This window comes from Mytilus galloprovincialis, chromosome 3 (assembly GCF_965363235.1).
Source record: "Mytilus galloprovincialis chromosome 3, xbMytGall1.hap1.1, whole genome shotgun sequence".
Lineage (NCBI taxonomy): Eukaryota > Metazoa > Mollusca > Bivalvia > Mytilida > Mytilidae > Mytilus > Mytilus galloprovincialis.
In genome coordinates this window covers 43,466,367-43,493,088 of record NC_134840.1, presented here as the reverse complement: position 1 = coordinate 43,493,088, position 26,722 = coordinate 43,466,367, and the positions used below count along the sequence as shown (strand labels likewise).

The 26,722-nt window shown below is 32.0% G+C and overlaps 1 protein-coding gene across 1 annotated transcript; it reads left to right on the top strand.

Moving 5' to 3' along the window:
• Positions 1-9,760: 9,760 nt before the first annotated feature.
• LOC143068015 (zinc finger protein ZIC 1-like) lies at positions 9,761-15,000 on the top strand. Its single transcript, XM_076241748.1, has 2 exons — positions 9,761-10,778; positions 14,344-15,000. Exons 1-2 carry the CDS (start codon positions 9,902-9,904, stop codon positions 14,892-14,894), a joined length of 1,428 nt encoding a protein of 475 aa, XP_076097863.1. The 5' UTR covers positions 9,761-9,901; the 3' UTR covers positions 14,895-15,000.
• The last annotated feature ends 11,722 nt before the right edge of the window (positions 15,001-26,722 follow it).

Sequence of the window (26,722 nt, the reverse complement as noted above, 5' to 3'; positions counted from 1 at the left end):
TGTTGGTTGATCGATTGTGCTTCATAATACTTATTTTCATGTCAGAAGAATTGGAACATTTAAAATTTGATAAAATGACTTGTTTTTGTTGTAATTGTATATTAGAAATAGGTCTCGGGTTGTATCTACAAAGCTGATGGTATCTCGGGTTTATCAAGGTACAAGGATCCGCTTGAAATACAACTCGGCTGCGTTCGTCATTAACTTATGATTTGGGATAAATAATATTGATGCAAAATCTTAATTTAATGGAATTTGTTGTCAAAAATGATAAAGTTCCCCTTTGAGATATTGTTTTTCAGCTATGGGTTATGCTATTACAAATTCATCAACACACTGCTTGCACAGTAATTTTCTCAACCGTTTTTGCATTTTGTATTTTCGATGCGAGTTTGAACGCATTTGTCTCAACAGATTACACTATAGTAATACACCAATAAGTAACTTTCCTTTCTTCGTACTGAAGTGGCATATTTGACAAAAAAATATGCATGTTAAGTTTTTACTTCCATTTTATTCTCTCCTTTTTCAATTGCAGATACTGTTTAGATTCTATAAAAATGAATAAATCTTCCTCGAGCTTATAGTATATTTCCATCTGCAAATAGAACTTGGAAGATGCAACTGAATACCAACAAAATACCACAGAACAGTCATTGTTGGACAATCAAACAAAGTCAAATAATGATCTCGTGAAAAAAGGAAAAACCATACACAGGTGGTTAAAGTTCTGTTTATACCGTAATATATTTACAAGATACTGTGTGTTAGACCGCCTTATATTTACAAGGTAGTTGAATTATTTTTAAAACCGCCAGATATTGCCAAAAACCGCCAGATATTTACAAGGCGTTATTAGTACTGATGAAACCGCAAGATATTGCAACACTACTATTTAGTCAGATAGCATTGTGTTGAACATACTGTTCAGCATGAGTTTTTTTTTTCAGAAGCTGCGTTATATGAATATGAATCGAACTGAATACCAGAGGTTATATCAGAGAACATGGGCCGAACTTACTGCAAGGGAATAACCAGAGAACATGTGTCGAGCTGACTACAAGCACTGAAAATCTAAATTAGTCACGATGACTATTCAGTTAGTCAAATAGCAGCCGAAAGGTAGTCAAAAGCATATATGACTACCTATCAAGTCATTATGACTACCTGCATGGTCAATTGACTATGTTAGTGGTCATAGCACCACGTGGTGTAGAGTATCGGTTTTCACGCGCACTCATTCGCGTTCCCTTTGTTCCATAGATTGTGTAGATGTAAACAAACCAGAACTTGCAGAAGGCACGGCAACTGTTATTTTGTCAAATAAACCAATTGTTTAAAGTAAGTATGATGTATATTTGTTTTTATTCTAACTTACAAAAATAGAATTTAAGAAAAAGAAGTGTATAAATGAAAGTAATATCGGCACATGTTGACGTAACGACACTAAAAAAGGGGGGATATGTATACGGGAGATCAATTTTGATACACATACAACGTATTGTCGATTGAAAAGAGTATTAAGCGATATCTTTTTTCCACCTGAGCAAAAACTGTTAAAAATAAACACTGCAATCGATATTCACAACAATGAATTAAAAACTCAGGGTGGCTGTCAAGATACTGGTGCTTACATTACAATGCTGTGATATAGGATGGGTGGCTGTCAAGATCCTGGTGCTTACATTACAATGGTGTGTTATAAAATGGGTGGCTGTCAAGATCCTGGTGCTTATATTACAATGTTGTGTTATAAGATGGGTGGCTGTCAAGATCCCGGTGCTTATTTCACAATGGGTGGCTGGCAAGATCCCGGTGCTTACATTACAATGTTGTGGTATAAGATGGGTGGCTGGCAAGATCCCGGTTCTTACATTACAATGCTGTGGTATAAGATGGGTGGCTGGCAAGATCCCGGTGCTTACATTACAATGTTGTGGTATAAGATGGGTGGCTGTCAAGATCCTAGTGCTTACATTACAATGTTACAATGTTGTGATATAGGATGGGTGGCTGTCAAGATACCGGTGCTAACATTACAAATTAATGATATAACATGAATGATATACTTGTTTATTGTTATATTTTAGCTTCTAAAATGATACAATAATTATATTTTTCAGCAAATGAAGACATTGCCATTTGTATGAACACAGCTGAAAGATTTTTTACCATAGAGATTACCACACTGACACATGCAGAGTTGATACGATAAAATAACTGAAATAAACACTTCAAATTAACAATGAAATTATAATAAATTTATTTTCCTCATTTGATTTTTAGACTTTAATATATGTCACTGAGTAATGGTTATACATGGAAAATTAAGATATAGGAAGGTTTTGAACATTGTCATTGTTAGTATTGCTGATGTATTTGTCAATCATATGGAAGAGAAACAACAAAAAGTAGAATAAGAGAATAAATGAACCATAACAGAACGAAACGGAATGAAACGCACACAAATTAAATGGTAGAAAAAAAACACAAAAAATTTAAAATAACAGTCTAACAGTCGTGACTATTCACAGTAATCATGTTGACTAACCAACATGGTCACTTCCGACTATTTCAATTAGTCATATGGACTGCATTCAATTGTCAAACTGACAAATGTGCATAGTCCATTGAACAATCCAATTCGTCATAACGAGTATGACATATAGTCATTTTGACTTCCTAACATAGTCATAATGACCAACCTACTCAGTCAAATGTGATTAACCATCTAGTCAAACGACTAAGAGCATAGTCAAAATGATTAAAGTGCATTGTCATCTAGAGGACAGTCAAAATGACTAATTAAATTGGTCAAATTGACTAATTTAGATTTTCAGTGAGGGGTTACCAGAGAAAATGAACTGAACTGACTGCTAGTGGGATAACCGAGAAAATGGTCCGAAATGACTACAAAGGGGATAATCAAATGTGCTTTTAACTGAATGTGACCCTAATAGTACTTGCTGCATCAGAAATATGCAAGAACATACTACTAGTAATACAAAATGTACGATTGCTTCCCGGCTTACATACAACATCACTGGTATTAAAGAGTTAAAAAGAATGAATCTAGTGTTCTTTGTGTTATGCGTATTGTCAAGTTGTAAAAAATACCAAAACGATCAGACCGATAGAGAGATTTTGAATATGGCATCGTTGTTATTTTGCTATACGAAAAACTGAAAGTCAAAATAAAGTAAAAATCTTTGAAATTAAGAGATGATGGTTAATTATGAAAATAAGAAAATAAAAAACGAACAGATGAATGTGAAATTGTCAAGTCATGATATAAAGAAAAAAAAACAGAACTTTATACTTACCTTTTTCAGGACTTTACCTTTTTTTTTATCTTAATGAATAACATTAAATATGATATTTAAAAGATTTCAGGAATATATGGGTACTTGATAATGTTAACGAGTTAATGATCTCTCGCTGTGGAATAAGGTATATCGTCCAATATCATCCTATATTTCATTATCTCCCGTAGTGATTGTTTTCATCCAGACCCTACTGAAATAAGATACTGCAGATCATAATAAAGAAATAAGTGATTGTGTCTCCCCGGGAAGGGTGCGGAGCTGAAGGCTTTAAGCAACTGTAAGGGAAATGTGAAACTCAAATCTATTACTTTTTATATTAATGTTTGATTTCCATTATGGTTTTTGAATATGGGTATAATTCATTTTCTGACTTTTTTGGTCTTGCTAATTGTCTGCGGAACGTCTTAAGCCTCGGGGTTGTCAAGCCCATATCAATTCAATATTGTTCTTCTCTTATTTAAAGTTTGGAGCAGAATAATTATAGATAATTTTTATCTTTAGTTTCTCTTTAAGTTTATTTTTTGTCATACATTTTTTTTTACTTTCATATATGTGTATATAAAAAAGAAGATGTGGTATGATTGCCAATGAGACAACTGTCCACAAGAGACCAAAATGACACAGACATTAACAACTATAGGTCCACGTTTGTGTGCATTTTTAAAACTACAGAGGTACGAATTGCTCGCTTCTGAATTTGTGCTTTGTTCTCTTTCTCTTTACTTTCAATTTTTTTGCACACTTTAAAATTGTTGTTGCGATACCTTTTGGTAATCTCTGTGATCTCGGAACGATTTGGTATCAATTTTTTTTCTCATCATTAGTTTTTAGTTGTTGTCTTACTGAAATTTGTTAACTTTTTAATATACTTCTTCAAATCATAATAAATATTGTAAAAAACATAGGTTTATTTTGTTACATTGTAATAGAAAACATGAGAGAGCAAAAGGGAACTTATCTAAAAGCTGTAGTGTTTGTAATGTAATGTACAACATATTTAAACCATGGTGAACAACATGGCATATCTATTCGATTCTATGGGTGCATTTAATCAAAATTGATATTATAGTACCTAATTCTGGCTTTTTGTTAAATTTGGTGTTTATAGAATTAAGTGCAAACGTGGAAAAATCTTTTCAACCGATAGTATCAATAACAATCAATTCAGAAACACATCCCGAAAGTTTTAGATTCGGCTGTTAACATTTGGAACTCAGCAAATGAAGTTGTTTACCTTTTAAGATAGATATCTATATGTGAACACATGTACAAGGAGATTTTGGGGCCTACTTCAACGAGACAGCACAACAATGACATACAAAAACCAAAATGCATACATATTTATTATTGCTACCAGAAAACACTGCTTAAAATAAAACAATATTATCCTGTAGCAATATTTGCGATACCCTTAAATTTCATATTTTTAATCCTGGAGACATTTATATTTTGACTTAAAATCATATTGACAATTATTCGTACTGTGTGAAGATTACTTCTCCGTCATCCAAATCCTTCATCTACACAGAAAATCCTAAATCGTGTCAGGTAGCAAAACTTCAGAGATTTTCTCACCCCTTAGACTATCTGTACAAGTACCGATCAATTGAGGAATTAAACAGTTTAATCGAAAATCGATAGAGTTTTCGTTCGTGGAAGAGGATTCTTTTTTAAAATGAAATATACATAAAATAAAAGGGTAGTTGGAAACAATGAAGAGAAAATGTCTTATCTAGGAAATCTATTGTGACTATGAAATGTGAAATCAATAGCATTTGTTATCAATTCATTTTTCAGTTGTGTGTTGAAAACCTTGGACACCTCATTCCTGTTTGCAATTGTCGTATCTGCACTGGGATTAAAGGATGAGTTTCTTTTATCTAGTACGGTAAATACATGGCAGTGTAAGATTGTCACGTTGAGGCAATCCTAGGCCGATTTTCTCTTTGATTCTAGATAACTGTCATGAAAAATTACCCCAATTCACACCAAAACCTGTTTTGTTTGCCGTAGTGTATACATATTTATCAATGTAAGCTCTTAAAAAATAAGTATAATGGTTCAAACATAGGTAAAAATGCGTTAATCTAAAATACCTTTTTAATAGTCAAATATAGAACTTTCATTTTGATTGATGGATTTGAACCCAAACTAGGTTAATTTTATTTGATAGCTTTTATGTAAGTATTTTTAATCTAATGCATATAACTCTTCATGCATAGTACAAAAAAAATCATAATTATTTGGAGAAAAATTTCTATCTTGTTCTGGTTTGTATTTTACATCTTGAAAAAATCTGATCGACAAAAAAAAATAGAATAACAAATCCTCTTTATGCCGACGCACAAGATGTTCAAAGAATTCACAAAATGCTTTTATTCAAAATTAATTATATTTTGGTGTCGTCGATTTAGAAATAAATCAAAGTTATGCAACAGTGGGTACCTACAACGGCTCACCAGGACAAGGGACAGATACATACTAATAAGCATCTAATCTTTAGCTCTGTCATTCACAGTTTAAAAATATCATGGTGACTTAATTAATAAAATCTGGTTTGGAAATTAATGTGTTCCACCGTCAGATGGTTCCCATTGCATACAATTATTGAACCCTATGGATTATTGAAATAAGTGAAAGAAATGGTATACCAGAACATATTTAATTCACTGAATATGCAATTTTAATTGACTTGCTAATTGAATCAACTAAGTATATAAGAAGCCCCGTGAAGAACATGCGCGGGTTGTACATATATATGATAATATTGGAACTGGGAGCCACGGGTTACTAATTATAAGTTTTATCATTCAGTCATGTGATTGGTGTTTTATTTTGTGTGGCTAATTAAGACCATACTTATATATAATTTGTCAAATTTGGGTTAATCTGGCGTTTCCTTCTTACGATGTCAGAGATTAAAGTCGTTATGGACATGTGGCTGAAATGAAATAAAATCGCCACTTGCTGTTGACAAGTTTAATACGATTATTTTTTCTGGAATGTTTGTCAATTTTTTTTATAGGTAAGCACAACGAAATATCCTAAAAATCTAAATCTGTTTTTAAATACACGCAGCCTTATTTGGTGGATTATAAAAGTAAACAAAAGTGAAATGACCGATGATTGTCCTGGATGTTGAACTTTAAGCAGGGAACATGTTGACCACATTTGAGTAAAAAACATGTTATGTTAAAAGCAATGGCAACAGATCGACTAGATGAACCAGCCTTTAACGTGCTATACTCACATAGACCACTGGAAGATATAACATCGCACTGGGAATTTTACGAGTTCAATGAGTCGATTACCCTTTCTCCTAAATACTGCTTGTTTGTGTCGTGATAGTGATAGACCTTTTAGAATAAAAATTGAGAAGGGAAATGGGGAATATGCCCAAAAGAAAGAGACATACTTTGACAGAGCTAAGGAAATATATTTGTTATAATGTATCTCTTTAAACCTCTCACCAATATGCAGTTTCATTTAGTCTTGTTTCCAAAACTGAAAATATTTCCAAACGCATTTCTTTTGAACTTACATGTTATGCCAAATTCTTACATTTTAGTAGGATACTACTTATGTGTATGAGATGTTAGAAATAAAATCCCTGAATATTTTTTTTACTGCAAATAATTCAGAAAACAAAAAAATGAATTTTATCATATTCTTTTCTTTGGGACAAACTATAGATAGATGAACAGTATGAATATTCTAGATATAATTTATCAAAGTTATCATCAGTTATAATTCATTTTTTACATAATTAATGATTCAAAATAAATTTGTTTTGAATTTGTCAACAGTTATTACCAGAATAATAATAAGAAGAAACAGATAGAAATATCCCAATTTAAACGAAAAACTCTTTAAAACAAATTTCTGTATCAATTTGCCAATTTCGGTTAAAAGAAACACACCTATCATAGTCAATGGTAGAATATTCCCATGCTGACGAACGTGTTAGACCCTCATGGGAAGTAAAAGTAGTTGAAATAACCTCGTTGTGCGAGAGAGCATAATTACTACAGTTAGTGCACTACTATCAATGAATTTTGAATTTACGATAATTGCTCTTTGAGAGAGGACCTGTTAAATGTTTTAGTATAAGCATGGACGTATTATATTGACTTACTTCCATGGTATAAGCAAGTCTCTAAACGATTGTAAATGCAACCCGTTGTACTTTTATGCACACATGCACGATATTATTGGTCAATACTGGTGAAACTGACAAAAGGGGAAAACTAAAATAAATTGTCAAAAAATTAAGTATTGCAGGGTATATCTCTGTAGTGCAAAGGTCATCTCATCAATGTTTTTTCTCTTACATACATGTATTTACAAAAATACAAAAGATAATAAAATGAAAACATTTATACAGAGGTCAACTAATGAAGTATAATTAGTACCGTGTAATGTTTTTTTACATGGTGTATATATATGCATACCTTCGGCTTTTGTCTGACATATTCCACATTTCCATTCTCAATTTTATTTTACGCATATATAAGACCTAATATTTGTTCATACATAATTTTCAAACGGTTGTCTAGAACGGAATTTTCATTTTATTTACATAAAAGTATAAAACGTATTGTACTTTTTACACCTTAGATAATTTTCTTCCAAACTATGACTAAATAAATAGGCATGGTGTTCCAATGCAACTGTCGTATCCATGTCTGCAACTCCGAATTTTCATCTATATATGCCTATATGAAGTTATGCAGATGTGGTATGACTGCCAATGAGACAACTATCTATATCCACCATTGACTATTATTATTATTATGTTACCAAAATATTCAGAATCACGGACTGCAATCGTTTAAACCATGGTCTAGGTATGAGACAACCTATTTGTTAATAGACAATTTTCACTTCTGTCTTTGTCGAGTTAGCTGACTTTCTAGCGTATATACAAAATTTAGTCCTGGTATCTATGATGAGTTTATTTACAACCACTGGGTCGATGCCACTGCTGGTGGAGATTTATTTCCCCGACGATATCACCAGCCCAGTAGTCAGCACAAAAAAAGTGCTGACATGAATTATCATTGATATGGTTACATTTATAAATTAACTGTTTACAAAATATTGAATTTTTGAAATACTAAGGCTTTTCTACCTCAGGCATAGATTACCTTAGCTGAATTTGGCAAAACTTTTAGGAATTTCGGTCCTCAATGCTCTTCAACTTCGTACTTTATTTAGCCTTTTTAACTTTTTTGGATTCGAGCGTCACTGTTGTAGACGAAACGCGCGTCTGGCGTATATACAAAATTTAGTCCGGGTATCTATGAGGAGTTTATTCAGTAAACAACAAATTCGCTGGACTTATTCAGTATGCTGGTACATCTCTTTTTTTTTTTTTTAAATGTATCGAATAAAAGAATAATTTCAAACATATAGCGGTAACTAAAGTTTAAAATAAATAACTTTTCAATTACTGACTTTGTTTAATTTGTTAACCTTTCGCAAAGGGAAACTCCTAGGTAGTACAATTTGTATCATTTCTAGAACGATGATAAAATTTTAAAAAATCGTTTGTCGTGTTTAAAAAAGGATGTTTATTTGAAATTCAGATTAAATAATAATCGACAATAAAATTTAAAAGAATGAACCCACAACAGATCTGTTCCTCTAATCGAAGGTGTCTTAGAATCTGTCCAAAGACATCTCGTAGGACATGATCTAGAATGGACATAACGACTATCCGAATACATAGAGCTTTTAAGATTATCATACCTAGAACATTCCAAAGTGGTGGACTGTAATATATGTAACAAATTAAAAATAAAATAAAATTAGGCATACAATTTAACCGATGAATATAATAATAATATTGAAATAACGATAAAATATTGTTTTAAATCATATCAATAATATTAGGATAATGATTTAAAAAAAATATATTAACTTTTAAGAAAGAACAACAAACAAACCAAATATTACTACGTAGAAAACAAATAACAAAATTAAGTGTAAATGTCTAGAACCGGGTATATAAACGGTAAAATTATTTTACTTTTATCTTTTTTCGGCTATCAGCAGGGAGCAAACAGCAAACACTTATACAACATGATAAAATATTATGTACGTAATACAAACAAATATGTTCAATAAAAGACATCTTTATTTTTCCATTTTTTTGATACAATGTTATAAAATTACCATTAACAATTCGGAAAATGAAATAATACTATTTATTTGAAATAACATTATGGGATATCTCATATATATCAATAACATCACATAAACTTGATATATGATTTACCGATACACAATCCTGATTCTGCAGAAGAGATGATATTCATCCAATCGCTTGCGAGAAAGGCGTGACAGCATGACAGGGGTGCTCACCATGAAAACGGCTTGTCTGAAAACATTGATTGAAGATTCATATAGATTGTAAACATATCAGTTTAAGCATTAACAGCGCCAAATAACAAGTGTAAAGTGTTGAAATGTAGAAATTTAACAAACTATCACCTGTTCTTGAAGAATCAGCTCTGCATGTTTACAGTTAAGCTATTGTAAATAGACAAATAAACTGGAAAATTGTCTCAATAATGATTGCATCTTTCATGGATAGAAGTGACCCCCAGCATATTTCTCCACCAGGGGTCAGTTACGGTCACCCGGAAGGAAGTATGATCCAGAACCAACAATATAATTATTACAATACTCAAGCAAATGGGTATACGGGTGCATATTCTAATGTTAACAATATAAATTCCAGGGACTTGTTTTTAAGACGTTCTGAATTTGGATTGCATGGATCCATGAATGATACCAATATTCCATCTCGGGCGCCCGGAATGCTATTTCATTCCTCTTCTGGATATCCCTCCCATCATCATCACCAAGATGTCAGCACACACGTATTACTTCAGGGTCTTCATGAAGCTTCACCTTACCACAGCTCACGCCAAAATGTGCCTCCACAATCTGGATATTTCAATATTCCCGGACATACAAGTGACATGTATTCCCGCGGTGATCAACTTGGATATAATTCATTACCTCGTACAGAGCAGTACCATGATCATTCGCAACAATCTTTCCTCAATCATATGAACATGTTTCCGAATGGATCGTCGTCCTTTTTTCGATACATTAGACCTCCTATAAAGCAAGAACGCACGTGTTTATGGATTGACCAAGACCAACCAGAACCTAGAAAGGCATGCAATAAAGTGTTTTACACGATGCATGAAATTGTGAACCATATAACTATAGAACATGTCGGGGGACCAGAGCAAACTTGTCATACGTGTTTCTGGCAAGAATGTCCGCGGGAAGGACGACCTTTCAAGGCGAAATATAAACTGGTCAATCATATTAGAGTTCATACCGGAGAAAAGCCATTTCCATGTCCGTTTCCGGGATGTGGAAAAGTTTTTGCCAGATCTGAAAATCTCAAGATCCATAAACGAATACATACGGGTAAGAATATAAAAAATGTCTTGTATATTTCTAGTTGCTTTGGACGTTTCTAAACAAAAGAATATGTTTACTTTTTAAATTAACTCTTGTAACAAAGCCAATTATTAAATTATCCGTCAATCTCGTATAAAAAGTTACTTTAATGGAAAACAATATTTAAGATATCACTCAATATCTTAAATTTGAAAACATCCGAAGGAAAAGGAAATGTTAAAGAGTCTAGCTAAGATTTTCATCAATTGAAGTAAATTACAGAATTTTCTTATATTTATGAAAATCTACGCATCAATATTTCGAATAAAAACAAAAATAACTGAAACGGATTGAAATTGGAAATGTTATAAATGCACAGATTTAACTTTCTAATAAAAACAAATGTAGAATGTTTAGAAAATCACAGAACGATGTATTTATAATTTTTAGTCTTTATTTTTCTTCACATCATTTAATTGTTACACATACTTAGCAGAAAAATATTCCACAAACGTGCAAAACATATGTATGTACCGGATTACAATTGAGCCGTATCTGGCTTCTATTTCAAACGTTCTAAAAGACTCAGATCTATATCATAATAAATATTTATAATTTCACACCGTTTCACTTTTTGATGGCAAAATCATCAGAAGGACACAAAAGTTCGACTTAATGGTTCGTTCACTATTTGCATGTCTCAATTAAGGAATTGACGATATATCTTAGGAATACTGTTAAAAGCATATATATTTCAAAATATTCATCAAGAAACATATTTTAGAGAGAGCATGCACATTTTGCCGTTACTATCACAAAAATGTAAATCATGTACATTTCTCCCTTTTGACAGATGCTTAAATCATTATGATGTGTTATGTATTGAAAAATAATTACCTTGTGAAACTGTCCCTTCTAAATTATGAAGGAGAAAAACCCTTTGTACAAAGACTCATTACTTACATTATTCCACCGAGAGGGAATAAATGGTTTTGACAGGGAAATAAAACCTTTGATCTGAAAAAATAGAAGATTTCAAGTTAAGATATTAAACAGAATTTGGGAATATTATTACTTGCATTTTGTAATTATTTAACGTTCATGATTTCATAAATTTATTGGTTACATATTGCAAGGTTAATTCGTCCATTGTTAGTTATAAATATTGCACATAATTAATATTTACCGTTTTAGATAAATTACAAAATATTGGAACCGTTATTTTTTATCATACAAATATTTTAATGATGTTTAACGTTTTCGATCGATTTTTTTTAATTTTTCGTAAAAGATATATATTTAAAATTGTATGACATACATTTTGGAACAAGTGCGTGCAGTAATTTGGTAAAACGCTTTGATTCCTTTGCTTATGAATTATGTTTATTGTGTTTTGTTCTGCAATGCAATATTGTTAAAATAAAAGTTTCAGCTTAATTTTGTTTGAACAATTGCAGTTAAAAAAAACATCTTCAATTTATTTTGGTAATAATTTTAATCTTTTTACAAATAAGACAAAACTTTATAAAATCTGGTTCATTTATTTATGTTTCTGTCAATGCTATCTCGTGGACTTAAGTTGGTCCAAATGGCTATCGGATATTTTCTAAATATGATTTATTATATAATCAACAAAAGGTTATCTATTTCCTTTTTGTTATCATTTCAAATAATCCCGGTTTTCATCGGTTTCCTAATTCAGAAATCAGTTCAATAGATTCTCGCGTCAATAATCTGAAAGGGTTAATCTCGTTATGTGTCAAAGTTTTAGGTTTTGCACAGCTGTTTCAAACTAAGATGTTTTCTAATATAAATCCATTGCAGCTAAATATGCTTAAAACAACAAGTTTTCTCAGCGGTCTCTACATGTTAAGTAGAATATTATATACCGATAAAATTCCAATCAATTTTATGTAAGTAATGTTTTTTCTACAGTAACTCCTTCATTAACCGTTTTTGTGAAATATCTCTTATCTGTACTTTCATGCGGTTATACCCAAAAATTCAACTCCATACTGTTAAGATTTTCACTGCGGGAGTGTCAAAGTTTGCTTAAGAATACGTAAGACCAACTGCGAGAAGAGCTAAAGTAATCAGGGAATTATGTATGTAATGAGCCAAACTGGTCACTTCCTTTAAAAGGTCATCTGGGAATTAGTAAAGGCCGTTTAATTCTCCCCGACGGCCGTTCCTTAATCATTTAGGTATAAAAGAAATCAGTTATTCGTTATTTCTGGGATGAAACACATCAATTAAGAAGAATTACTTCCAATAAAGTGGCATTTCTTCATTTTTGTGCATTAGTTTTTTGGTAATTTTTTTATTAATTTTTCATAAAATCTAAAATTTCTTGTGCTATATTTATATCACATTGTTATATATGGTTTATTAATTACTTTTAAAATATTAAATTAGTCAGCAGCCTTACAAGGTTTTTGAAACACTTGATGTTTGTATTGATTAGCTTTCTCAATGACGAATCACTTTATAGTCAGAATGATAATTATTAAAACAATTAAGATAAAAGCTATAAACTAACAAATACAAAAATATTTAAAAAAATAGTAGAAGTGAACAATTATAACGTCAGAGAATACATTTTTTAAATGTTTAAATTAATTCATTTATTTGTCTATTTATTACAAAACCCTATTTGTTTTAAGTTAGAATGTAAAATGCCTATGGAATAAATTCTTTATTAATTTTTAACTTGTTTATAAACTATACATCTACTATTGAAATTGGTTGTTAGTTAGATATGTCTGTGTGTTTAGGCAGATAAAAAATCTTTTTTTTTTATAATTCTGAATAAAACCTTTCTGTTTTGGTTATGCGTTAAGATACACATTGACAAATAATTGAGATATACGTAAACCATTACATATATTTTTTTAAGATTGTTTTGATTTAATAAAAGGTTCATAGATTATTTATTGTTTTCATTCGCATGTATTTATTTGTAATATGTTTGACAAAACATATTTTTTTCATTGGACGGGAGGGGGTTTTACACGTACGTTTAATTCGAATCGAATTCGAATTCTTAAATCGCGTTCACACACTCTTCTTTTTTTTTATTCGAATCGAATTTGAATTGGCAAATTCACATTATCCAATTCGCATTAGAGATGGGTTTTCGTCAATACGAATTAGTTAATTCGCATTAATTCGAATTAAACTGTGGTGTGGAGACTTTCTAAATTGCAATTCGAATTAAATTAAAATGAATTGATTGTTAATGCGAATTAAAAGTTAACGTCGTTTGGACAGTACAGTGAATTTGACGCGCATTGCAATTCGAATTCGAATTTACGTTCGGACGTAAAACGTTTCGAATGCGAATTAAACTAATTCAAATCAGTAAATGCGAATCGAATTCAAATAACGTGTGAACGCAGCATAATTCTAAAACTTTGACCATACCAATCCTGAACTTGCGTGTTTGTTGCCTTCTACTCAAATATACAAAGCAAAATTTAGCCTCGGAATATTTTATTGACTATAAATATTAACTATAACTGCAGAATAAATAAATCCAAAGCATTGCCAGCACATGAATGAGTTTTCTATTTTCAATCATTATCTATTTCAGGTGAAAAACCCTTCAAATGTGAATTCGAGGGATGCGATAGACGATTTGCTAATAGTTCTGATAGAAAGAAGCATTCACACGTTCATACCAGTGATAAACCATACTACTGTCGAGTACGGGGTTGTGATAAAAGTTATACACACCCAAGTTCTCTTCGGAAGCACATGAAAATTCATGGAGAAATTACACCTGCAATGGAAAAAGATGCAGAAGAAATGGCAGCCTGTGGTGCAGGAGAATCACAAACAATATCTCCAGCAAAAACAAAAACTACATGGAATTCACCAACAGTGCTAAAAACAGTGGACAAGAAACCAGACGTTTCAAATTTACCACTAGTCAATTCGGAACCACCGTCATCAGCGCCGGAAATTCAAAAATTAAATGACTGGTTTGTGTGTCATTCAAGGTCAACTATACCGCCATCTGTAGTTAATAAAGAACATCAGAATATGGGGTCAGTCCCCTCCCTACCAAGTGCTCCTCCACCTTTACCGTCCGTACCTACGTTACCATCGTTTCATCACATGCCTATTATGCAATATTCATAACATGCAAAGACGAGGAATAATGACCTAGTCACATATCACAGATGTTTATAAAAATAATTCTGTAAACAGATTTATTTATTATTATAATTATATTGATATAATATTTTGGGTTTATTTCTTTTCTTTTCTTTTCTTTATATCCATATTTAACAGGGAATCAACTATTAATTTCGAATGGTTTCATCCTATACATTAAAATAAATAGTATTCGTGTTCTGCTGTACTTTTCGTATATGGAGGATGGAAGTTAAAATGATAATTTGTATACAGCATTACACCGGATCTTGTTCAGTTAAATACATGTATTAACTTACATCGTAGTGAAAAAATATAAAACATTAAAATAGATCATGTCATTTAAATTAATCAAACACACAATAACATGCAATATAATACAAATGCCACCGTGACATCTTATATAGTAACTATACCCGCCCCCTAATTCTATACTGAGGAACCAAAAATTAGACATAACTTGTCATGCTTGTGTACTACTTTTAATATTATAGCTTGCTGTTCGGTGTGAGCCAAGGCTCCGTGTTGAAGACCTTGACCTATAATGGTTTATAAATTGTGACATGGATGAAGAGTTATCTCATTGGTAATCATACCACATTTTCCTATATATATTGTTTATCAAGTACTGTTTTAAAATTTGTATCTAGCTGTCGCTAATTGTTGTTAAGTAACATTGTACACTTTAAGACGTCCCTTCCTAGCGCAATTTTTACCAAAGAACCAGTTTACGAATTTATCTTTTAATGAAACTTTTGTAAATCGATGCTGTTATTTTAAATTTTTTAATCTTAACTTGTCAATCATTTCAAGCAAAAAATGCTAAAAACATGAGAATTTGTGTGTGGCCTATACTGTATGATCAGTATAATTTGATGTGATAAGTTTTCGAGGTTTTTTATGAATAGTAAACCAATACAATTCGTATTTGTTGACAACTACAATAAATTACAAAAAATAGATTTTTCATCTAATTCATTTAAGATATTAAATTAAACTTTCTATTTAATTTAGTCTGTTTCTTTGCATAATTTTATCTGCCACTTGGGTGTTTAAGAAAATTAAGATTAAAGAAAGATCTTGTATCATTTTTTTTAGTTTGTTTCTAATTCTAACTTTCATCTGTTAAGGAGAAATATAATCACACTTTCATGACCGTGTCACTTTTTTGTATGCGTTCTGAATAACACATAAAAGGGCGTGCTTTAGCAATGTCATTTTAAAAGAAAAAAGCATAAAAAGTTAAAAAATAAAATAAAAACGTCGTTGCAGTTATTGACTTCTTATATGAAGCCAGGAATATAAAAGTTGTTATCCATTCGTTTGATGTGTTTGAGATTTGATTTTGCCATTTGATTAGAGACTTTCCGTTTTGAATTTTTCTCGGAGTTCAGTATTTTTGCGATTTTACTTTTTGTTTATAAACAATAAGAACACAATTGCTAAATTTTTGACACAAACAATACGACATATCAGCTATAGTTCTACTAACAATAGTTCTAATACACCATTTTAGGTCACATTTAAAACAAATTTAAAGTATATCCGAACTCATTTTTTATCTCTTCTTTTTTTTTAAAGGGGGACATATGGATTTACAAAGACCAGTATAAATATACGTGTTGTTAAAATGCGTTTCCTTACCTGTCTAAATATAAGTAGAAGGCGATTTTGCAATTTCTTCTTTTCTATAATTCAGTATTTAATGTTTTGTTTAATGCTTACATATTTTTACATACATCGGTTGACCATCTTTCTAAAACTGTGATCAAACCAACCAAAGCTGTCCTTGGTTGCGCTAATTCGGGCCTTTTTTGATATCGCAAACTCTTATTTGTTTATCATTTTATTTTTGTTACATGCATCCCCGATAAAGTCTGTTCCAAAATTGTGTTTTAAAAGAATAGAATACTATGTGTCATTTAAATTTACCATGTGCGTATGCATGCATTTCAATAATTTGATTAAATTTTCTAAACCTTTAAAATTAACATTCATTAAAGATGAGTAAAAAGTGACTTTAAAACAATCTAACGGACTTTTAAACGTGTTTAAATACGCCATATTCTTAATGTGCCTGTCCCAAGTCAGGAGCCTGCAGTTCAGTGGTTGTCATTGGTTCATGTGTGTCATATCTTGTTTTCGAAAACTGTTTTGTTAAAATTAGGCCGTTAGTTTTCTCAATAAAAATGTTTTATATCTTTCATTATGGGCCATTTTATAGCCTTAGTGAAGGATTTTTCTCATTGTTGAAGGCCTTACGGTTGCCTTTAATTGCTTAAAAACTTTGGTGGATAGTTGTCTTATTAGCAATCATACCACATCTCCTTATTTTTGTTAGATATGGGAGAAATTTAAGGTATCAGAGTCAGTCAGCAAAAAGATTATTGGTTATTTTTTCTGTATGCTTGTAAATATAAAAAAGATGTGGTATGAGACAACTCTCCACAAGAGACCAAATGACACAGAAATTAAAAACTATTGGTCACCGTACGGCTTTCAACAATGAGCGATGCCCATATCGCATAGTCAGCTATAAAAGGCCACGAAATGACAATTTAAAACAATTCAACGAGAAAACCATGGGCCTAATTTATGTACAAACAATGAACGGAAAACAATTATGTAACATATAAACAAATGACAATCATTGAATAACAGACTCCTGACTTGGGACAGGCACATAAATCAGATGCGGACCCAGCCATTTTAAAAGGGGGTTCCCAGGATAAAGGGGGGGGGGGTCCAGCTATATGTCCCCATTCAAATGCATTGATAGGCTAAAAAAAACGGACCCCCAGGATTCGCCAATGTACATACAGAATGCTTGCAATATTAGCTAATGAGCTATAAAACGTTGATCTATGTTTTTATCAGATATTTTGGTCAATTAAAAAAAAAAACACAAAATAAACCCAAAATATGCTTCAATAATTTAAAAATCCACCATATTGAAAAAAAAAATGTGATGTATACACGATGTACAGGATGAATAAAGAATGACTAAACACGTTATCTGGGAAGATTATTGAAAGATGAAAAGTTTATCTCAAATACCCTATACATAAGTATATGACTGTGGAGTTCATTGAACAAATATGATATAAATAAAAAAAATGAAATATTATTTAAGAGCTGATTTTTTGATTGACAATGTTGTCGCGTTCATAACTGACCCAAAAAATGGAAAAGAAAGTAAAAATTATGCGCAAGTGAATTTCCTGTCTTAAATTTAAGTTTTTTAAAAAAAATTCTATAACTTTATAAGCTCTTTGTAGAAACGCGAGAACTATGATTTTCTAATGGATAAAAAGCGTTTGAAAAAATACTCTGTATTCTACCGAATACGACTTTTCACGTATATATCTGTCAACAATTTCGACAGGTATAAGCATGTCAATTACAAAAATGAAGGAGAAAAAAAAAAATTGTATGACACATATTGTTATTATATATACTGATAATTGGGTGGTATTCATAATTTATGAATGGTGCGAATCACAACGTTCTGTCTCGCGATTCTTCTTCCGCCATTATCTGGACGTCGAATTTAGCTTAAATACCGAAAAACACAGCAAGAACACAGCAAGACTCTGACAAAACATGCCTTATAATAACGATTATGGTGGTGGCCCTCCACTTGTCACGGAATATAATCAGTGTATTAAGTCATATTCTTCTGTTGATGACATCTTCCAGCTGAGGAATACTGTAGAAAAGAAAAAAATCGCTTGGAAAGGATCAATTACTAAAGAAAATAATCCGATAATTTTATGACTTGTCTATTGTTCTCGTACAATTACCACAAGATTTAGTTACTCAATTACAATGGCGTAATATATAATTCATAAGTATAAGGAGATTTTGTTTGCCTTGCCATTAAATGTCAAAAGAAAATAATTAATCTTTATTTTCTTATTTTTGACATTTTCCTAAGAAGCTATCTGAAGAAATGTTTTTAACTGCAAGATTTTTTTACATCAAATAAAGTAATTCACCGCATGTATCAATAGTATTTAGTATGATTTTGTTCCAATTGCACATTGTCCCAAAGTTCTTTTTCTCTTAGCAGTTATTCTTTTTCAAGGTTTAATTGGGAATAATACATTACATTTGAACTTTAAAAATGTGCAAAGTCACATTTGACTAAAATAGCGGTCCAATTTAAGACTATACCAGGTCTAGTTTTCATCTTTATCATTTAAGAGGGGCGTAGATGTGCATACCAGCAGTATATGGATGAGATTGTATGGAAAACCTTAAGACACAGTGACAATGCTCTTGAGCCTCGATGAATTGTCATTTCGGCAAATACTTCATCCACAGTGGTTTATCACGGGTCAGTTTTTCAAGTATGTGATTTATCAAAAACAACCCTTACCACTAGGTGGACAAGTACTAGGAGTCCAAAGTCCATCCGACCGACAAATTGAAACTGATGGTATATTATTTTTGGGTATGTATAGGTATAATGAATCTGAGATCGAGTAATTCAGCAACTAGCTGCACGAATATATTATCATTCCTTATACAATTTAATGCACGCCCTTCAGAGAAAAAACATGACGGTTCTAATTTGTCATCAGTGATATGAAATTCGCTGGTTTACATATATTTTACTGCATGGTTCAAAGCTAAGTTGTTTTCGTGTGAAGTTTCGATTTTATTTTATTTCTGAGAAAATCAGTTTTACAGTTTTCATTTCACTGTTGTCTAAATTTTCTATAGTAATAAAAATATATTGCAAATACACAAATAGATGTGACATGATTCCCATATGGAGCAACAACAAATACTTACCAGACGAAAACTTGTAAATCTATAGCACGACCGCAAGTCAACATACGACTGGAACCAAAGTTGTACTTGGTAAGTAATAAAGGGCACGTAAAAAGCAAACCTGACTAAAAATGAAAACGAGCCAATTCTTTTAGTTAAATTGCGTTATTGAAAACAGTTAGTCAATATATTCACCAAATTTGATTTTGATCATGTATTTTTCATTGGTTATCAGCACTCCTAAATGGTACACCACTATCCTTCTATTGGAAATAATCATTGAAATGATAAATACAACACAAATTTCAGTTAAATGTGCACATTGTATAAAAGTTGAATTCAGCATCTTTTTAAAAAGAAAGAAATCTATACGTTAGCGTCTATATACGAAATTCGACTTTGAGACACAGATCTTTTCTTTGTTTTTCCCCCCATTGTATTTCTTAATCATAAGGCCTGATTTATCTTTATATTGGGTCATATAAATTTTCCATATTAAAAAGCATGCACTTACAGAGTGAAACGAAATGAAATTGGAAGAAATAATTATTAGACATTATTTGGAAAAAATCTGAAAAACATTACAAAGCCCAAACATTTTAGGAAACTATAAGTTCCAACTCCATCATGCAAAGTTGATAAAAGAGGGACGAAAGATACCAAAGGGAGAGTCAAACTCATAGGAAGAAAATAAAATGACAACGCCATGGTTAAAAATAAAAAGACTAACAGACAAATAATAGTACAGAAGATACAACATAAAAAAAACTATTAAAAGACTATATAAGCAACACGAACCCCACCAAAAACTGGATAACCTTATATTAATTTGGTCATTTCATTTCACAATTTGAAAACCGAAACTTTGTCCAATTTCATCTCGTATTAACTGCAGAATTAACATTTTGTTAAACTTTTAATTTATTCCCATACAAGAAAATTAGCAAAATGTATAGTTCATGCATATTATATAGACCGTCTGGTGCTAAATTACCAATAAAATCTAAACACAGTGCGGGCATTATAAGCATTAAGAAATGACAAAAAGGTTATATAAGCGTTAAGATTGCCCCTATAATAAGATTTTTCATATAGAATAATAACATATCCATGTAGATGGCTGAAATTGACAACACCTAACTGAACCTTGTTCAATTTTTTTTTCGGAATTTTCTATACACGAGGGAATTATTTGCGGATGCATGTGTATATTTCGAAAGTACCATAAGATATGTTATAAGTTATATCTTAGGAAATATTTTATGCTCATCTTATGACTATCACTAGGAACGAAATAATATGTATATATATTATACAAAACCATGAGTTAGCAGAGAATTCCAAATCGTATGTCGCAGAAGATTCAAATTTTAATTCACACGGTTGAGAAAAGTAAAATCTTTACTACTTTGCTAACTGAGAAACATAACAAATATTTTTATTTCAATTAACATGACATATACATGAAAAGTAATTAAAATTTTAGTTGAAAATCATAAGACCATCATAATTCATGACGCTAGGGGTCTAAGTAAAATTTACAACAAAAGTTATGACAAATCGTAACTTGGGACACTTTCGAAAACATATCTTACGACTACGACATGTCCTAAGACCATCATAAGATATGTTTTAGTCATAAGATATTTTCGAAAACCAGGCCCCAGAACTGTATCTTCCTGTATATAACAGTCCAGTTTGTTTGTATGTTTTGTATGGTCAATGTTTTGTAGAAGGTAATAATCTTATGAAATGTATTAAAGGAGCAACTATTTAACTTCAAGGAGAGTTATGGTTTTTTTGTCTGAGTTAAAAAAATAATTTTTTTCACGCTATCAATATTTTAACTATAAGGTGTAAGGAAAATCTGGACTCAGAATAATTTCTTTAAGGAAAAAAAAATATCCCCTTTGAAATTAAATGGTCGTTCCCTTAAGCAGCAAATTTGATTCAAACTGAAACCCAATGGTACTTGTGACGGTAACTTTACTGTATAAACAGTAAATATATAATTCTGTGGTTATCGTTTGTTGCTGTGTTACATATTTGTTTTTCGCTCTATTTTTTGTACATAGAGCCGTTAGTTTCTCTTTTAAATTGTTTCACATTTTTCATTTCTTGGCCTTTTATAGCTGACTATGCGGTATGGGCTTTGCTCATAGTTGAAGGCCGTATGGTGACCTATAGTTATTAATTTCTGTGTCATTAGGGCTTTGTTGAGTTGGCAAGCATACCACATCTATTTGATAAAAACAGTTATTTGGTACGGAAACAACATTTGGTTTAATGAAATATAAAAATAAGAAGATGTGGTATGATAATGGCAACAACAATTATCTACTAAAATTTAATTAAATTTGATGTAAGCAATCATAGGCAACCGTACGGCCTTCTACAATGAAAAAAAACCCATACCGTGCATGCGGCAATAAAAAGTAAGGAACGAAGAATAAAGAAACTTGGGAATATATAATAACCAGCAATTTTGAAATAAGTAACGACGAAGGAAAGATACCCCCAAATTAAAGCAAAGCATGTTCACCCCTGTTGTAAGTACAGTAAAATCTTTCATATACTCTGTCATGCTGTGATTGTAGGCAGTGCCACAGCGGATACACAGTAAGTGATTAAGAAATCTTTTGTACCTAGTTACATTCCTGATTGATAATTGTCGAAAGAATCGTACCAAAGGTCGTATCGAAGAAATATTTCATGGTCTAAAGTACCTTTTAATTAGTTGCATGATGATGATGTTCTTAACAGAAATGAATACCCATTAAATATCATTGTTATTGCTATTATGGGTTTGAGATAATATTTGCTTTCCCGGAATCCAGATGTACATTGCAAACTTATTAATCTAATTCAATACGACAAAATCATTATCAAATAAATCATAATATCCATCCGCTAAATTCTCTTTGATGAGTATGATTTCCTCTTATGCTTGAAACTTTAATATGAAAAACAGAAATCTGAAGGAACGAAATGTTTTTCAGGGCGTAAGGTTGTTAGTAGGTTCACTAAAAGATATATCATATTAGTTCTCAATTGTTATTGCAGGCGGTTTGAAATGTCCTATTTCCTGTTTTAGGGAATATTAATTGTCCTGGATCCCATTAATCAAACGCACTGGAATTCAGCAAGTGTGAGTTTTTGTATATTTATTATAGTCTTTATACGTTGAGAAGTGCAATGTTCTGAATGTATCTTTACAACATGTCGTATGATTTGACAATCTGCTATGATATTTTAAGTCACTATAAAAAAAACCTGATATATGCCAACTGAAGATGTTACAATTTTAGTACTGAAGGAAGTATGTATGTATTCCTGCATTGGGGAAATAATTTATTATCTTAGCTGGATTTGGCAAAACTTTTAGAAATTTTGGTCCTCAATGCTCTTCAACTTCGTACTTTATTTGGCCTTTTTAACTTTTTTGGATTCGAGCGTCACTGATGAGTCTTTTGTAGACGAAACGCGCGTCTGGCGTACATACAAAATTGAGTCCTGGTATCTATGATGAGTTTATTTAAACTCACAAAAACAGTCGGTGAAGAGACCTGAGTCCGTCTAAAAGTCTATTTATTTTAGTAAAAGTTTTCTAGGATGGCATTTCTTTTGATTAATCCCAGAATTTTAAAATAGTATTCGAGAATATATTTTGCATATTCAGACGGAGAAAATAAAGATTTAAGTACAACATAATGAAACAAAATTGATATACAGCAACAAACGATAACCACTGAATTATATACTATAGGCTTCTGACTTGAGATAGACACATACAGAATTTTGCGGTGTCTAACTAGTTTGAAGGCACCAACACTCTTAAACATTGGACAGTTGTATAACAGTACAATATAAGAACATACTATGAAAATCAGTTGAACTTTTCTTACCAGTAACTCATCAGATAGATACCAAGCAGAAATACTTCTAACAAAAACAGAGTGGACGTGGCAGGGTACTTGTACATCCCCACAACAAAAAGACACTAAGAACAGAGCCGAGAGTATTCGAATGGAGTGTTAGTTACTGTTTCATTCTTTTGTCAAAAAAATCCCAAAATGTAATCTGGAAAAGGAAGTATTGATACATTCATTCTCCATGTTTGGTAAACATAATTAATGACAATGCATCATATATATAAAACAAGGATATTTGTGTTGTATACTTGTTAAATATAGGTACAAGTATCTTAATTCTGAAATATACATTACTAAATACATACTATGAAAGCATACAGGTAGGTTTCAGCAAGAAAACATACATACTAACAAATAAACGAAAAGAATATACCATGAATATATAATATATCTGGTTTGGTGGATAAAACAAACAGCTTCTAATGTGTTTTTTTTTCTTTCAATATTTTGGTTCTGAGCATGTCAGGTGAAGCCGTAAATCTCGAAAGTGTTTTCTAATAATTAGTACTAGCAGAATTGCTACCGATCGCAGTAAAAAAAAATGCTAAAATCGGTCTTCCGTTTAGCTGTGAGGGGTGTACAAGTACGCATGCAGCCACATGTTAAATCCGATGCCTACATGTGTAGAAAATGTTATGCTCTCTGCAAGTATAGACCCCCTGTAACAACTCTTTGTTGGTCCGTAGGTGGCCTGTTGCAAAGCAAACTTTCGGCCTTCCCTATATAGAATGAAATTCAAAACAGTGTGGCTGTGGCCATTGATTGACGCATTAAATTCATCCATTGACTGGGACAATTTAGGTGAACGTTTGTATGTAACGACCACTGCTCACTATGTACTTTTTAAAGACACTTAAACTATGGGGTCACCAAAGGTTCTCAACACCTTAATTAAGTAATTCGAAAAATTAATCAGAAATAACAAGATGTTTTGATTTATATCAATTATATAAGTCAAAACATAAAGGTTATTCCTGATTAATTTTTCGAATTATTTTATAATTAAAGGCGTTAAGAAACCTTTGGTGATCCCACAGTTTAAATGTCTATCGTAGGTACGTCGTGAACAGTGGTCGTTACAGACAAACGTTCACGTAAATTGTCCCAGTCAATGGATGAATTTAATGTGTCAATCAATGGCCACAGCCACACTGTTTTGAATTTCATTCTATCTAATGCATCCTCATTTTTCAGTTATAGTCTCTACTTTCCAAACATTCATCTCGAACAGCCTCTACCGGTATTACGGTGTCATCCCATTAGTCCGACAAACCTGTTGGTGACCCTCTGCTGTTGTTTTTTATTTGGTCGGGTTGTTGTCTCTTTGACACATTCCCCATTTCCATTCTCAATTTTATTATTCCGACAGCCCACTATTCCGACAACCCATTACTCCGACAGCTCATTATTCCGACAATGCATTTTTCTTATGTGTATTCTCTAAAAAGACCAACTCCTTTCTCTATAATATTTGTGGTTGTCCGTTTTGATTCCAATTATTCTTTCCATGCGGGATATTTGTCTCAGTATATTGGAGTTGATACACATGCTTATTGCAATTGCTCAGTCCTTACCCTCGTCCCTCTTTCGTTTTACGTGTCTGGGTATTTTATTTGTCTTTATATTTCGTCGTTTGTGTGTCCTGTAAGTCTTTGCTGTTCTAGTTCGCTGTGTTTGTTTTGTGTCTTAATCTACCTTATTTCGCTAGATCGTCGTTTTCCCGCTTTCGTGTATCACGGGAGTGAGGTTTCGCCACTATTAACTACATAAATAAATAAATCAGAGTTTGATAACACTACCCGCCCTTTTTGGTCGCAACACTTTCTACCCCTTGTCTCACTCTTCTGAGTTTTATTTAAATTCATTTTGTCTAAGAAATAAGGGACTAATGTGGCGTCAGTCAAAATGAGAAAAACAAAAAGACAAATACATGCCCAGACCCTTAAAAATAAGATGACAAATAGGACGAAATATGTGCTCAGAAAAGATGAGTAATACGGTATCATGTTCGGGAATGTGAATCCACGCAATACGGAGACAGTACATGCACTTCCAATAGCGATCGATCAGACATATTTGTAGGGATACCGATTTTATATCCTGAGCTTATTTTAAAATCTAGAAAAATATGCCTCTTTTATAATAGTTGGTGGAGATGCAGGAGTCAGCAGGACTGATGATGTACACCAAAACTTAATACAAAAAACAAATAAGACGGACATGAACATTTCGGCAACTTCTTTCTAAATATTCACAAGGAAAAGTGATATCGGGTCAGTGACTGTATATGACATAGTAATAGTGTCAACGCATTTTGACTTCTCAAATAGAACGAGTGCAGTATAAAAGCCAATAATAACTAGTAAAAGATCTAAGATAATATGAGACATTCTTGTCCCACTTGTGTCTATGTCAAATTGTCTAATTGAAACTCTCATGATCCATGACATCTAATATCAGATTCGTGTTCCGTGACGCATGTTTTTTTTTATGAGCCCTGGTATCGTATTTCACTCTTAATGCTCCGTAGCACCTAAGATCCATCTGACATCTTATTTCACTTTTTTTTGTTCTGTGAGGCTTTTTATTCTAGCATGCACTGGCATCTTATAACATTCTCGTGTTCAGCTAATATCACGATTGTGGTCCGTGACACGTGATATCACACTAGTGTGCTTTGACATTATAAATCCCTCTCGTTTGGGGACACATCAACTTATTTGACCACTGCATTTCTTCTTGCAATTTGATATCACAGCTTGTGACGTAAAATACGTTTGACAGGGCCTTTCTTACTTTATCAGCGACGTCCTAATGGTTGACCCGAACTTATCATGTCCTCTTCCTGTTTGTTTTAAAAACAAATAAAACTATTTCTTTATTATATTCAATAGGACATTATAATTTCTGTATATGCGCAGCATATCATTTAATGATCAAATATATACATGCCTTAATAATTACGTATCTTCGCGTTATACATCTGAAAAGTTTTAAGATTGAAGATTCGTCAAAATATTCCTTAATGCATACATTTGAGCAAGAATAAGATGACAGTTGTGTTTATTTTTGCTCAGGTGTCAAATCATGACAGAATAACCA

Excerpts from the sequence above, each read along its gene's own strand:
- LOC143068015 (XM_076241748.1), top strand. The coding sequence starts at position 9,902 with ATGATTGCATCTTTCATGGATAGAAGTGACCCCCAGCATATTTCTCCA. Across the intron at positions 10,779-14,343 it reads CCATAAACGAATACATACGG|GTGAAAAACCCTTCAAATGT; the intron begins GTAAGAATATAA and ends TATCTATTTCAG.